General features: G+C 43.9%; 1 protein-coding gene across 3 annotated transcripts; it reads left to right on the top strand.

Annotated features, from left to right (window-relative positions):
* The first annotated feature begins 1593 nt into the window (after positions 1-1593).
* Positions 1594-8471, top strand: LOC121721081 (C-X-C chemokine receptor type 5). 3 transcript variants are annotated; one of them, XM_042107692.1, is made up of 4 exons: positions 1594-1720; positions 1997-2419; positions 6209-6374; positions 7211-8471. In XM_042107692.1, exons 3-4 carry the CDS (start codon positions 6348-6350, stop codon positions 8264-8266), a joined length of 1083 nt encoding a protein of 360 aa, XP_041963626.1. In that variant the 5' UTR covers positions 1594-1720; positions 1997-2419; positions 6209-6347; the 3' UTR covers positions 8267-8471. The 3 variants fall into 3 exon arrangements, with proteins under 3 accessions (XP_041963626.1, XP_041963625.1, XP_041963624.1); XM_042107691.1 differs by lacking the exon at positions 1594-1720 and having other exon boundaries at positions 1785-2419; XM_042107690.1 differs by lacking the exons at positions 1594-1720; positions 1997-2419 and having other exon boundaries at positions 5846-6374.
* Positions 8472-11677: the final 3206 nt, after the last annotated feature.

Genomic DNA, 11677 nt, shown 5'->3' with positions numbered 1-11677 from the left:
CTGGATATCACATCCCATGTTTGTTACAGGACTAAAGTCCCACCATGCATTTCACTTGTCCTGTTTAGCAGGCTGTGTTGCCTTACTACTGAGCCCATGACACTGAGTGAAGTGACTTGTATCTTTTTTCTTCTCTCCCTCTCTCTCTCTCTCTCTCTCTTTCTCTCTCTCTCTCTGATTGCCACTTCCATCTTGGTTTTTGCTTGTCTTGCTCTTTCTGTTTATCTTTCTTATGGTTTCTCCCTCACTCTCCTCCATCTCCCTTTAGACCTTTTATCTTTTAATGCCATCTCTCTCTCTCTCTCTCTCACGGCCTTGGTTTACCAAATATCCTCTGTTTACTGTTGTATTTGTTTTCCAAATGCAGTTTTGTATTTGTTGTTGTTGTTTGTGAATGCCCAGGTGTGTCGTCATGTACTTTAGTCTCAATAAAAGTTCTACATTTAAGGACCAAAACCATGTTAGGTTGATGTGCTACTCTCTCTATTTTACTAGGAGCTTTGGTCAAAATGGACGCGTCATGCCACCCATAATCTGTAATGTATGGAAGGATGTGGAGAGCTGGTGTGGGATGGTTCTGGTTCAATTGTAGAAGCCTTCTGAAAGTGCGCTTGGCAGGGGACACACCCTCAGTACAGGGCAGCTGAGAGGGGGTGGATGTGGATGGATGTGGATGTTGGATGGATGTGCACTGAAGGCCAGCAGATACAGATCCCTCCTATACTCCTTGAAGGTGGAGTCCCAGATTAGTCAATTAAACACCATCCTGTTCGTGTGTGTTTGTGCGCATGTGCACGACTCCAAAGACTTCCTGGCTCTATGAATTGGAAGCATATTCCAGCCAATCTACAACTTTGCTTTGGTGCATGGAGGGAATGGGTGTAATTGATTGGCAGCTGATCTCAAGTATGAGCACCTTGAACAGACATCCTAATGTCAGTTCTATAGTTGTTAACAATCCAGTCTCTCATGATAAAGATTGCTGCATCAAGCCCACTTCACTACAGAGTTTCCCACAGCATAAGTTATACAAATGCCAATCTGGGAAAACAACCTCCACAATATAGTTATGTTAACTGTTCATAATATGCATGTAGTCACTAAGGCTGATTACAGCTTGATCTGACCCAGCCATAACCTCCAGCCTTCAGCTCACTATCTGCCTGGGGGCCGCGCGTGTCTTGTATCTGTCAGGTCATCAGATGCCCCTTTGGTTACCGGTACAGGCCTCCACAACCACAACAAAACTTGTTTTGTTTTGTCTAGACTCTCAAGAATGATTTGTGTCCCTGAGGTAACTTTGACTTTTATATATGTTGATCACTGATTTTAAATACCAGTATGTACAGTTGAGACCATAGTTATTCATACCCAAATTAATAATTATGTTGATTTAATTTCATTCTTGAGCACCTTGGGAGTGCAGTAGGGTGTACTCATGATCACAAGGTGTCGATGTCACTCAGTTCACTATCAGACCTAGAGAGAGACACACTCAGGTAAGTCGGTTTGTGGAGATGAAGTTAATTCTGCATTTATCGTTTGGCACTGAGTTTAGCCCCAATGTACCATCGAGCCACCTCCATGGTAAACAATAGAATGGCTTAATTTCCATAAACACCAATGTGTCTCCATTGTGTTTCTTTTCATCAGCAGGATTGTGTCTCTTCCCGGCAGATAAGGCATGCTGCAGGAACAGGTTGCATTCTTCTCTTTTACAGTAAGAGTTTGGAATGTACGGTACATTATCAGACAGATCCTGTTTAACCTCTTCTATGTGGGCATTTGCATGATGGTATAAACATCGCCACAATGAGAAAGCAATCATCTTCACCGAGAGCTAGCTGGGTGTAGTTGTTTCTTTTGTAGTGCACCATTTGAGAGAATGTTGAGGACTGTAGAAATATCAGAGTAGGAATTTCAGTTTAGTGCAGCTAACACTGAAGGCTGTTTTAAAAACAGCAGAAAGATTATGGCTGCCTCTTTGACCATCCAGCTCCAGTGTCCTGCGTGTAGGAACATCTTCACAGACCCGGTGGATTTACCATGCAGCCACACCTTCTGCCAGAAATGCCTCTTGGATCTCCTACAGCCCAGCTCGGGTCAACAGCCGTGTCCAGAGTGCAGCCAGCCTTTCAGCCTCAAAGACCTGAAGCCCAACAGCCTCCTGAAGAACCTGGTGGATGTGGGCAGGGAAGACCTTACCAAGATGGTGGCCGCCAAGGACCCCCAGAGAGGAAGAGCGGTAGACCCTGTCCAATTCCAGAGGAACTCCACGCTTGTGTGCGCTGACCACTACGAGAAGCTCAAGCTCTTCTGTGAGACGGATCAGAAGCTCATTTGTGTCATCTGTAGGGACTGTGCGGCACATGAGGGACACAGCTTTAAACCAGCGAAGGAGGTCGCCAATGCCTACTTGGTAAGCAACATTTTGAAACCGCAATCCTGTTCTGTCCTGTATGCTCTAATTGAAGGCAATGTTTTCTGATATTTTTGTATGCCAGGGGCCAGTTTTCCATAGACAGATTATCCCTATTCCGACAATAAATTCTCCATTGAAAAAAGCTTTTAGTGTTGGACTAGGCTTAATCCACGTAGCCTACAGGCTGTATATGTTCCATATATTCAATGTAAATGTAGGCCATTGTATAGACAGTAGAGAGTAACATACTGCCAGAAACACTATTTACGAGGTGTTGACCTCTGGTGAGCTCATACAAGAGAAATATAAGAAGGAAATGTTGCACATTTTGGCTCCAAATTTATATTTTAATGGACACATACATTTTGGCAGGATAATGGATGACACACCATTTAGGTATTAGAAGAATAATACTAGTTGAAGGTAGTAATGCAGCCACAAAATGAAGCATTTTTCTGCCTGTGTGTGCACACTTTGTGGCTTATGGATACCATGGTCTAATAAAACTTTTTCCACAAACTCATTGTTGTTATTGTTTTTTTTTAAATTGGGCTCCTTACTCACAACCAGTAGTACTATTATCATAGTGCATGCGTCCCCCTTTGTTCCTTCTAAGGGCAAGCTTGGAGTAGAATAGTAGTTTACTGAAATTGATTTATTCAGGAAGATCATTAAATTCCATTATAGCACCTTACACCTTATTAAATTCCATTATATAACTGTCTATAAAGTTCTGCGAGGAAGTAGGAGGAGGAGTTCCCCAGATACACATTGAGTGATTGCAACAGGATATGCGAATGAAGTAGCAGCTCATTACAAAACAACTAAATTGTCATGCATGCCTTGTGAGCAGAATGTGACACGAGACTTGGTAAAAATGTCCTACAGTACACAACCTGTACCCTATTTGGCCAAGTTAAATGTTTATGGATGTGGACATAGACATGACTACACACACACAATATTGACAACCATCTGTTTGCAAACCATCTAAAACATTTAAAAAGAACATTTTTTAAATGTTTTTTCTTTTTTTAATGTTTTAAGTATTTTGGGGGCTTTTGTTAACCTGACTCTCGCCAGATGAATTTCGTTCCGCCTAGCTTCACTCACATCCATCTGGGACCTCTTCCATTGAGAGTGATTTCTGCACCAGATTTTACGCTAGAGCCAATCAGGACGCAGTGCGGGAGTTTTATAGATGTGACATAGCGTAGAAGCGACTGTGACCGTGCATTCAAGGCACTTCGGAATGACAAGGACCGCCCCCGTGGCTACTTTGTTTTTCCCACAGCAAGTGTTCATGTGCTTTGCCGTCGGAGTGTATGACAAACATGGATGCCACAACAAAGGTTAAAACATACACTCACTAATCCTAAATAAACAACTGTATTTAAGTTGTATTTAAGTATAAGTTCACATTAAAACTGTTGGACATGAAAGGCCACATGGACTACAAACGAACTACAACGTGACGACAAAAGTGATGACGAGCCCCTAACTGGGCAACTCTGTTAGCAAAATCTAGCCCCAGTTTCCGACCTCTGACTCACACATTACGTGACGTGAATGACACGGAATGATGATGTTTTGCCTGGAAAAAGGTTTTTCCGAAGCCCATGAACGCTAGGTAAGACTGTTATCAGCGTCACGGGTTGGCTTCGATGTGAGTGGTTGAAGTAGCACGTGAATAGATGAAGGACAAGTGGCTTATTCAATCATATGCAAGCATTTTTTTAATAAGGCCCAGCCTTCTGAAGCACCACTCCAATGGATCGATCCCAGATGGATGATGGATGAGTGGAGCTAGGCGGAACGAAATTCATCTGGTGAGAGTCAGGTTACAGTTCAATGGCCCTGGGGACAAATGACTTCCTCAGCCTTTCAGTTGTGCAAGTTGTGCATGGCAGTGAGCGAAGTCTCCAGCTGATCAAGCTCTTTTGCTTTTTAATAGTGCTGTAGAGTGGATGACATTCATTGTCCAATATGTTGATCAGTTTGTTCAGGGTCCTTATCCTAAATGGTTACATGATGAGACTTTCTCACTGAAAAAGACATTTTCCACTCAGCCTATTGTGCCATGAGCTTCGGCTAACCGAGAAGAACGTTTATCTCTGCAAGTACATCTTCTTGACTAGCAGATCACCTAATTTGGGGGGGGGGGGGGGGAATGGTAAAGGGAAATAAATTGTTATGGTCCCAAAATTGTTGTAATCTCACAAGAAATGAGCCAGGTCTAAGTGAGACCTCATGTTTCCCAAAATTCCCCGAGAAATCATAAAAACGCTATTCACCCCTTGCAGACACGTGACTTAAGTCACGTGACGGCTCCATGCTGGACGGCAAATTACATTATGTCATAAAGATTATAATGAACTGAACACCATTACTATAACATCTTTGTAGTTCAATGTATTGCTGTTTGGGGTCTGATAGTCAAAGAAGATGCCAGTGGTGTTGTTAGATGAAATGGGTCATGATCGCAAATGTAAAGTTATTAAAACTGGTGGTAACAGCAAGGGGAGATAATGTTACGTTAGGCTACTGTAATTAACATTATGGTAAATGAACACCCATAAGTATTTCTGGACTAAAATATTGCAAAGCGATTTGGTTACTTTATTTGTCTTGCTTTTATCAGTTGTAACATAGTCAAAACGTTAAGAATGTCATATCAGAACATGAAATAATAACTAGCTGCCACACTTAGAAGCTAGCTATTCTATCGATAGCTAACTTTTATCGTAGCTCATAGTGCTAGGGCTAATGTAACTCGTCAGTTTGTACGTTGCCCAGCGAATAAACTTACTTCTTACATGTCTTAAGTTGAAGAATTGAAAGAAATAGGAAATTAAAAAAAACTTGAACGGTATTATCTGTTTACATTCAGATCTTGCCAAAGACTTTGCCTAAGTGCTATCTGCCGTCCTGTTCAGAGTCTATGGTTGCTATAGCAACCGCTGCTGTGCTTCATACACTGAGGAGATAAGCATGCAATTGTGGTTGAAATACTCCCGAAACACAAAGAAAACAAACCAAAATATATCTATGCAAGAACATGGGATGTTGTTGTATTCCAAACAATAAGCCAACAGTCGTGGAAGGGCATTACTACGGTTAAATCTCACTATAATCTCCTAGCTGTGCGATATGTCCCATTACAACCCATTGATTTTATTCGTGTTCTTGCCGTCCACTAGGCTATACTATAAAACGTGACGTCACTTGCAAGGGGTGAATAGTAGCCTCAATAGTTAGAAATGCATCAAGAAAACACAGGGAAAACACTGTTCAGTCCACCAAGTCATGATAAGCTGTTGGCGCTGCGCAGCACCAGTTGTGATATTTATCCTACTGAGTGTAATCGTAGGTAATGTCATGTATGAAAGCTAGTATTGTTAGGCAATACTATAAGTGTCAAGTCCAGGGCAGCAACACCAACCCCAGTAATTTGATGCTCCCCTTCTGTCTTCTACTGTCTTCTTTGTATTGTTGTGGCTTTCCCAGTGTTGTGACTGTGTTGTGTATTCAGAGCTTTTATCATCAGCTCATTCCAAACATAGGGCAAGTTTGAGACTCTATGTTTTGTGACTTTTACTTGAATCAGTATCAGTATCTGAATCAGTTTTATTCTGTCTTACATTCCCTTGGCTTGACATTCCCTTTTTAAAAAAACTGGTTAATCTTACCCAATTCTCCCCTGAATTAATATACTGGTTACAGGTAATCTGAATTATGAAACTGTGAGACTGTGAACCAATGAGCGGTAAAGACATGTTGTTGCAGGAGGAAGTGAACAGTCCCCAGTGTAGGTCTGAGCTTCACAGCTGGGTGACTCTCACCTCTGCGGACACCCCCCACCCACCACCAACCCCTCCAGTAAGGATGTCAGGAGGCCAGGACCACAGTTCACACACACACAACAATGAGTACATTCTACACAGCGTTGGAGGTAAGAACCGCACATTTTGGATGGTAATTCAATCTACTTCTTTGATTCTTAGAAACTCAAATAGATTTTGGTGTATGCTATATTTTAACCTTTAACTCTTTTTTTGCATGTCTGACAAGAATGTGTGCTATAAGGGTTCAGAAAATAAAATAATCATAAAATAATCTCAGTGTGTAAAAGGATGCGTATTTTATGAGTGTATGGTGATAAACAGGCTGAGACGCAGGTGTATCTTTGTATTTGATTTGATTTACTGTAGATGAAGATATTGACTCGAGTTGTACTTTAGTTTACTTAAACAAAATGTTGGATTAATTTGGGACTGATGGTGACAACAGCTAACCATCTTTCATCATGTTCAGCATACAAACCCAAACACTAAACAACACATGTGACTTAGTTATTGGATCAATTCAAATTCCAGTTTCAAATGATTTGAGTACTGACTAGTTAGCCATTGCCAATTAAATTAAGTAACCTGAAAAACACACTTCTTGACACACTGGCTGGATAATATTGTGATGGGTGGGCCAGAGTGTGGGTGTGTGATGTGAGGTGGTGGTGGTGGTGGGAGGGGTAAGGGGGGGTGTAGCCCAAATAAACAATCTGAGGAGATTTGGTTGAATGGTTGGTCTTGCTTTGGCTGGCACAGGCTGTGGAAAAAAACAAAGAAAACACACACATACATCTATTCTTACTACTGAGAAAGTTTCTGGATTGCATGTTTACAAATGAGTCAATTTGGGGATAATGTCATTTATTAAATAAATGCATTCAAATAAATAGAGTTATGTGACCACTGACATGCAGGTGTGTATTTTTGTGAACTATTGCAGATGGAAGACTTTTCTTACGAGAATGAATTTAATTACACAAGCAGCTATGACGCTGAGAGCAATGGGACTAACTGGGGTCTCTGTTCCGCGGAGGAGAGCTGGCTGCAGCACTACCAGACGGTGTTGCTGCCGCTGGTGTACGCTCTGGTGTTCGTGCTGGGTGTGGCGGGGAATGGGCTCATGGTGGTGGTGCTGCTGCGGAGGCGCCGGAGCTCCCTGCGCATCACCGAGATCTACCTGCTGCACCTGGGCCTGGCCGACCTGCTGTTTCTCGCTGCCCTCCCCTTCATGGCGGCCAAGCAGGCGGCCGGCGTCTTCCTCTGCAAGATGCTGAGCACGGTGGTCAGCCTCAACCTGCTGTGCAGCAGCCTGCTGCTGGCGTGCATCAGCTTCGACCGCTACCTGGCCATCGTGCACGCCGTGCCGAGCATGCACAACCGGCGGCCGCGCACCGTCCACCTCACCTGCGGGCTGTTGTGGCTCCTCTGCTTCGTCCTGTCCTTCCCCGAGGCCGTGTTCACCACCGTGTTGGACGACCCGGTCTACGGTCCGCGGTGCTCGTACGAGGGCCTGGAGGGCGGCACCTGGATGCTGCTGAGCCGCATGCTAATGCACCTCCTGGGCTTCTTCCTGCCGCTGGCCGTCATGGGCTACTGCTACTCGGCCGTGGTGCTGACGCTGTCCCGGCGCCGCCGAAGCCTGGAGAAGCAGGGCGCCGTGCGGCTGGCTCTGCTGGTCACTGCCGTCTTCTGCCTTTGCTGGCTGCCTTACAACCTCACCAAGCTGCTGGACCTGCTGGTCATCCTGGGCCCGCTGGCACACCTGAACTGCGACGAGGCGCTGAAGCAGAGCCTGGTGCTGAGCGAGAGTGTCGGCTACGTGCACTGCTGCTTGAACCCCATCCTGTACGCCTTCGCTGGCGTGCGCTTCCGCAAGGAGCTCCTGCAGCTGCTGGGCAGGTGGAGAGTGTGCCACGACTGCTTGCCTGCCAAGTGCAGCAGTCGGGTGTCTTCCTCCGAGGGAGTCACCACCACAACCAACGTCAAAACCGTCTGATCTCCGAACACTCCATTTCCCACAGTGCACCTGAAGCTTGTCCGGTTTGAACCATTTATGTCTTATCGTGGAGGACTCGAATAACAAGAGTAAAGTGGGTGTGAGAGCTTTGTAAATGAAGGCGTTTCTATAAACTAACTTTTATACTAGCATTGTCATTGAACGACCCTTCGGCTTTCTGAAAACTGCTTCTTAAATAAATGAGTGTGGCTCTAACTTTTGTCTTGCCTTGTGTCTTCCTGTACTGCATTTCCATAGGGATCCTCCTAGGGTTAGGGGTCCAACACTCAGAACCCTCAGAGTATGAGTATGTATATGTGTGGAAGTAGAATAAGTAGCTTGGAAGGAATGATGGTGACAAGGGTAGGTTGGTAGATAAGTCACCTTAATGTAAGCCCACAAACCAAGCTCAAACGCACACATCATGCACATACGTTTCTATATCAAGTAATGCAAGCATGTTAGGTTTACCATGTTTTAAAGCAACATAATGCAGTTCTTTTAACTTAAAATGTTGGTTTGAAACTCATTTTAATATTACACTGACTTACAATAAGGAGAATGAAGTCTCTGACATTGCCCGTGTGCTCTCAGAACGCCTGGTGCTATTATTATTATTATTATTATTATTATTATCATTATCACTTAATGGGTACCCAGTATGTTTAAAAGTGACAGAAGGGGGATTTCCTACTTTGTGTCACTTTAAAGCAGCAGGAAGGAGATTGGATAGGCAGGATACTGGAAGTCATGAAAACAACACTGCCTGCACAGCCGGCACAGCTTTGATTATGTTAAGAGTAACAGACCCTGTTTTGCTGACAAAATTCATTCCGCCCACTCACAAATGACAGATGTCACTTTTCTCAGTAATGCCAGAGGTTCTTGATAATAGCCTGGGTTTAAAAACAGGAAGAAAGAGGAACCATCGATGAAAATAGGCCTGGTGTCTGACTCCATTTCCTACTCTGATTTGCACCTGTTTGAGAGGTTATAGACACACAGTTTCCACATTCACTCTCATCCTGCAGTCTATCGGATACACGCTTAGTGCAGTGGCTCTACAGACAGCTGCAGTACATATAGGATTCATTACTGCCATGTGTGTGAGTGTTTGTGTGTGTGTGTTTGTGTGTGAGAGAGAGAGAGAGAGAGAGAGAGAGAGAGGGAGAGAGAGAGTGTGTGTGTGTGTGTGTGTGTGAGAGAGAGAGAGAGAGAGAGAGAGAGAGTGTGTATGTGAGAGAGAGAGAGAGAGGGAGAGGTCCTTTGACAGGAAAAGAGGATTATTTCTGTAATCCCCAGGAGAGTGAGAGAGAATAGAATTTACTGATCCATATCTATTGTCTGTCTGTCAGATAGATGTTTATCAGACCTAGGCATCATAAAAAGTACTTTGGTATTATATATATATATATATATATATATATATATATATATATATATATATATATGTAGAAAGGGAGAGATGTCTACAAACACACTCATTCACACTCATTCTCGGGGTTACACTAAATTTAGCTTCTCAGAAATGACCACTAGGTAGAGCTACACCACCTCCACAAAAGGCTTTCAACCAGTGAGGGTTGATTTGCCATTGAGCTACCATTATGCGCATGAAGTGACAGGAGAATCACTGAGTGGGAAATCAATCCTCAAAGATCCATTGGCTATACAGGGGGGGGGGGGGGGGGGGGCACCTCTGCAATGTCCACTTCTCAAACCCAGGTGTGCACCACCTGATGATTCCTCCTGCAGCCATACTCAGCTAGATAGATAGATAGAGATAGATAGATAGATAGATAGATAGATAGATACTTTATTGATCCCCAGGGGAAATTCAAGGTCTCAGCAGCATACAGACAACACAAACACATTCTTTAACAGCAGAAAGAGTAATTAAAGTATATAATATAAAAACACAACTAAGCAATAAGGACAGTATAAGATAAAGAATATGCTAAATATACTAAAATACAAATTATACTAACTAACACTTAAATACAATATATAAAAATATACAAAAATACAAATTACAAAAATACAAATTATACTAACACTTAATCTAAATCAATTCTAAAAACAGTATCCACATAGTGGTGATTAATCAATCAGAGGCGCTTGCAATGACTGAGGCAGGGACTGAGCCTGTGATTCTCTGTGCATAGTAAGGTATGGTAAGGTGCTCTAAGGTGCTCTGTGTGAATGAGTGTCATGGTGGTAGTGCAATGGTGATAGTGGTCATGGTGATAGTGCAAATGAGTAAGTCCAACAGTGCAACAATGCAGAAATAAAGTAAAGTAAAGTCTATATATCTATATATTTAACTATTTAAGAAGTGTGGCCACAGTTCGGCTGTGGCATGGAGGGGGGGGGGGGGGGGGGTTATGCATATGTGCTAATCTGCTAATATAGCACGCAAACAGTGAGGCATAAAGACAGTGGTAAAAGTGGCTAGTGGACAGACAGTACCAAACATGGAGGGGGTGAAGAGGCAGACAGACTATGCAGAGAAGTCTATCTCTCCTCTTCCCTTAAGTGAGGCATTGAACAGTTCAATGGCCCTGGGGACAAATGACTTTCTCAGTCTGTCAGTTGTGCAAGGCAGTGAGCGAAGTCTCCAGCTGATCAGGATCTTCTGCTTAACAATAGTGCTGTGGAGTGGGTGACACTCATTGTCCTTACCAGCCTGTCAATTCGCCCCACATCCTTCTTCCTTGTGCTTCCTCCCCAGCATACTACTGCATAGAAGAGGACGCTGGCAACAACAGACTGGTAGAACATCCTGAGGAGCTTACTGCACACATTGAAGGACCGCAGCCTCCTCAGGAAGTACAGCCTGCTCTGCCCTTTCTTGTAGAGTGCATCAGTGTTGGCTGACCAGTCCAGTTTATTGTCCAGGTGGAGACCCAGATACTTGTAGGTGCTAACCACCTCCACATTGACCCCATCAATGTGGACTGGTAGCAGAGTGGGCTTAGACCTGCGGAAATCCACCACCATCTCCTTGGTCTTTGAAGTGTTAAGTTGAAGATGATTGAGTTTGCACCATTGCACAAAGTCCTCCACCAGGCTCCTGTACTCCTCCTCCTGCCCGTTCCTGATACACCCCACAATTGCAGTATCGTCAGAAAACTTCTGCATGTGGCATGACTCGGTGTTGTAGCAGAAGTCAGATGTGTACAGGGTGAACAGGACTGGAGAGAGCACAGTTCCCTGTGGTGCTACGGTGCTGCAGATCACAGTGTCAGAGAGACAGTTCTTCAGTCTGACAAACTGTGGTCGCTCGGTCAGGTAATCTGTAATCCAGGTTACCAGGTGAGCGTCCACACCCTGGCAGTCTCCACACCATGCAGGGCAAGTAGCCTATGTTTTGGGTGCTGGACAAAAGGCAAAAGTCACAGCAATAACAAT

This window comes from Alosa sapidissima, chromosome 10 (assembly GCF_018492685.1).
Source record: "Alosa sapidissima isolate fAloSap1 chromosome 10, fAloSap1.pri, whole genome shotgun sequence".
In the NCBI taxonomy this organism is placed as follows: domain Eukaryota; kingdom Metazoa; phylum Chordata; class Actinopteri; order Clupeiformes; family Clupeidae; genus Alosa; species Alosa sapidissima.
The sequence above is the reverse complement of the archived record's forward strand: the minus strand, read 5'-3'. Positions and strand labels throughout refer to the sequence as shown.

Excerpts from the sequence above, each read along its gene's own strand:
- LOC121721081 (XM_042107692.1), top strand. The coding sequence starts at position 6,348 with ATGAGTACATTCTACACAGCGTTGGAG. Across the intron at positions 6,375-7,210 it reads CATTCTACACAGCGTTGGAG|ATGGAAGACTTTTCTTACGA; the intron begins GTAAGAACCGCA and ends GAACTATTGCAG.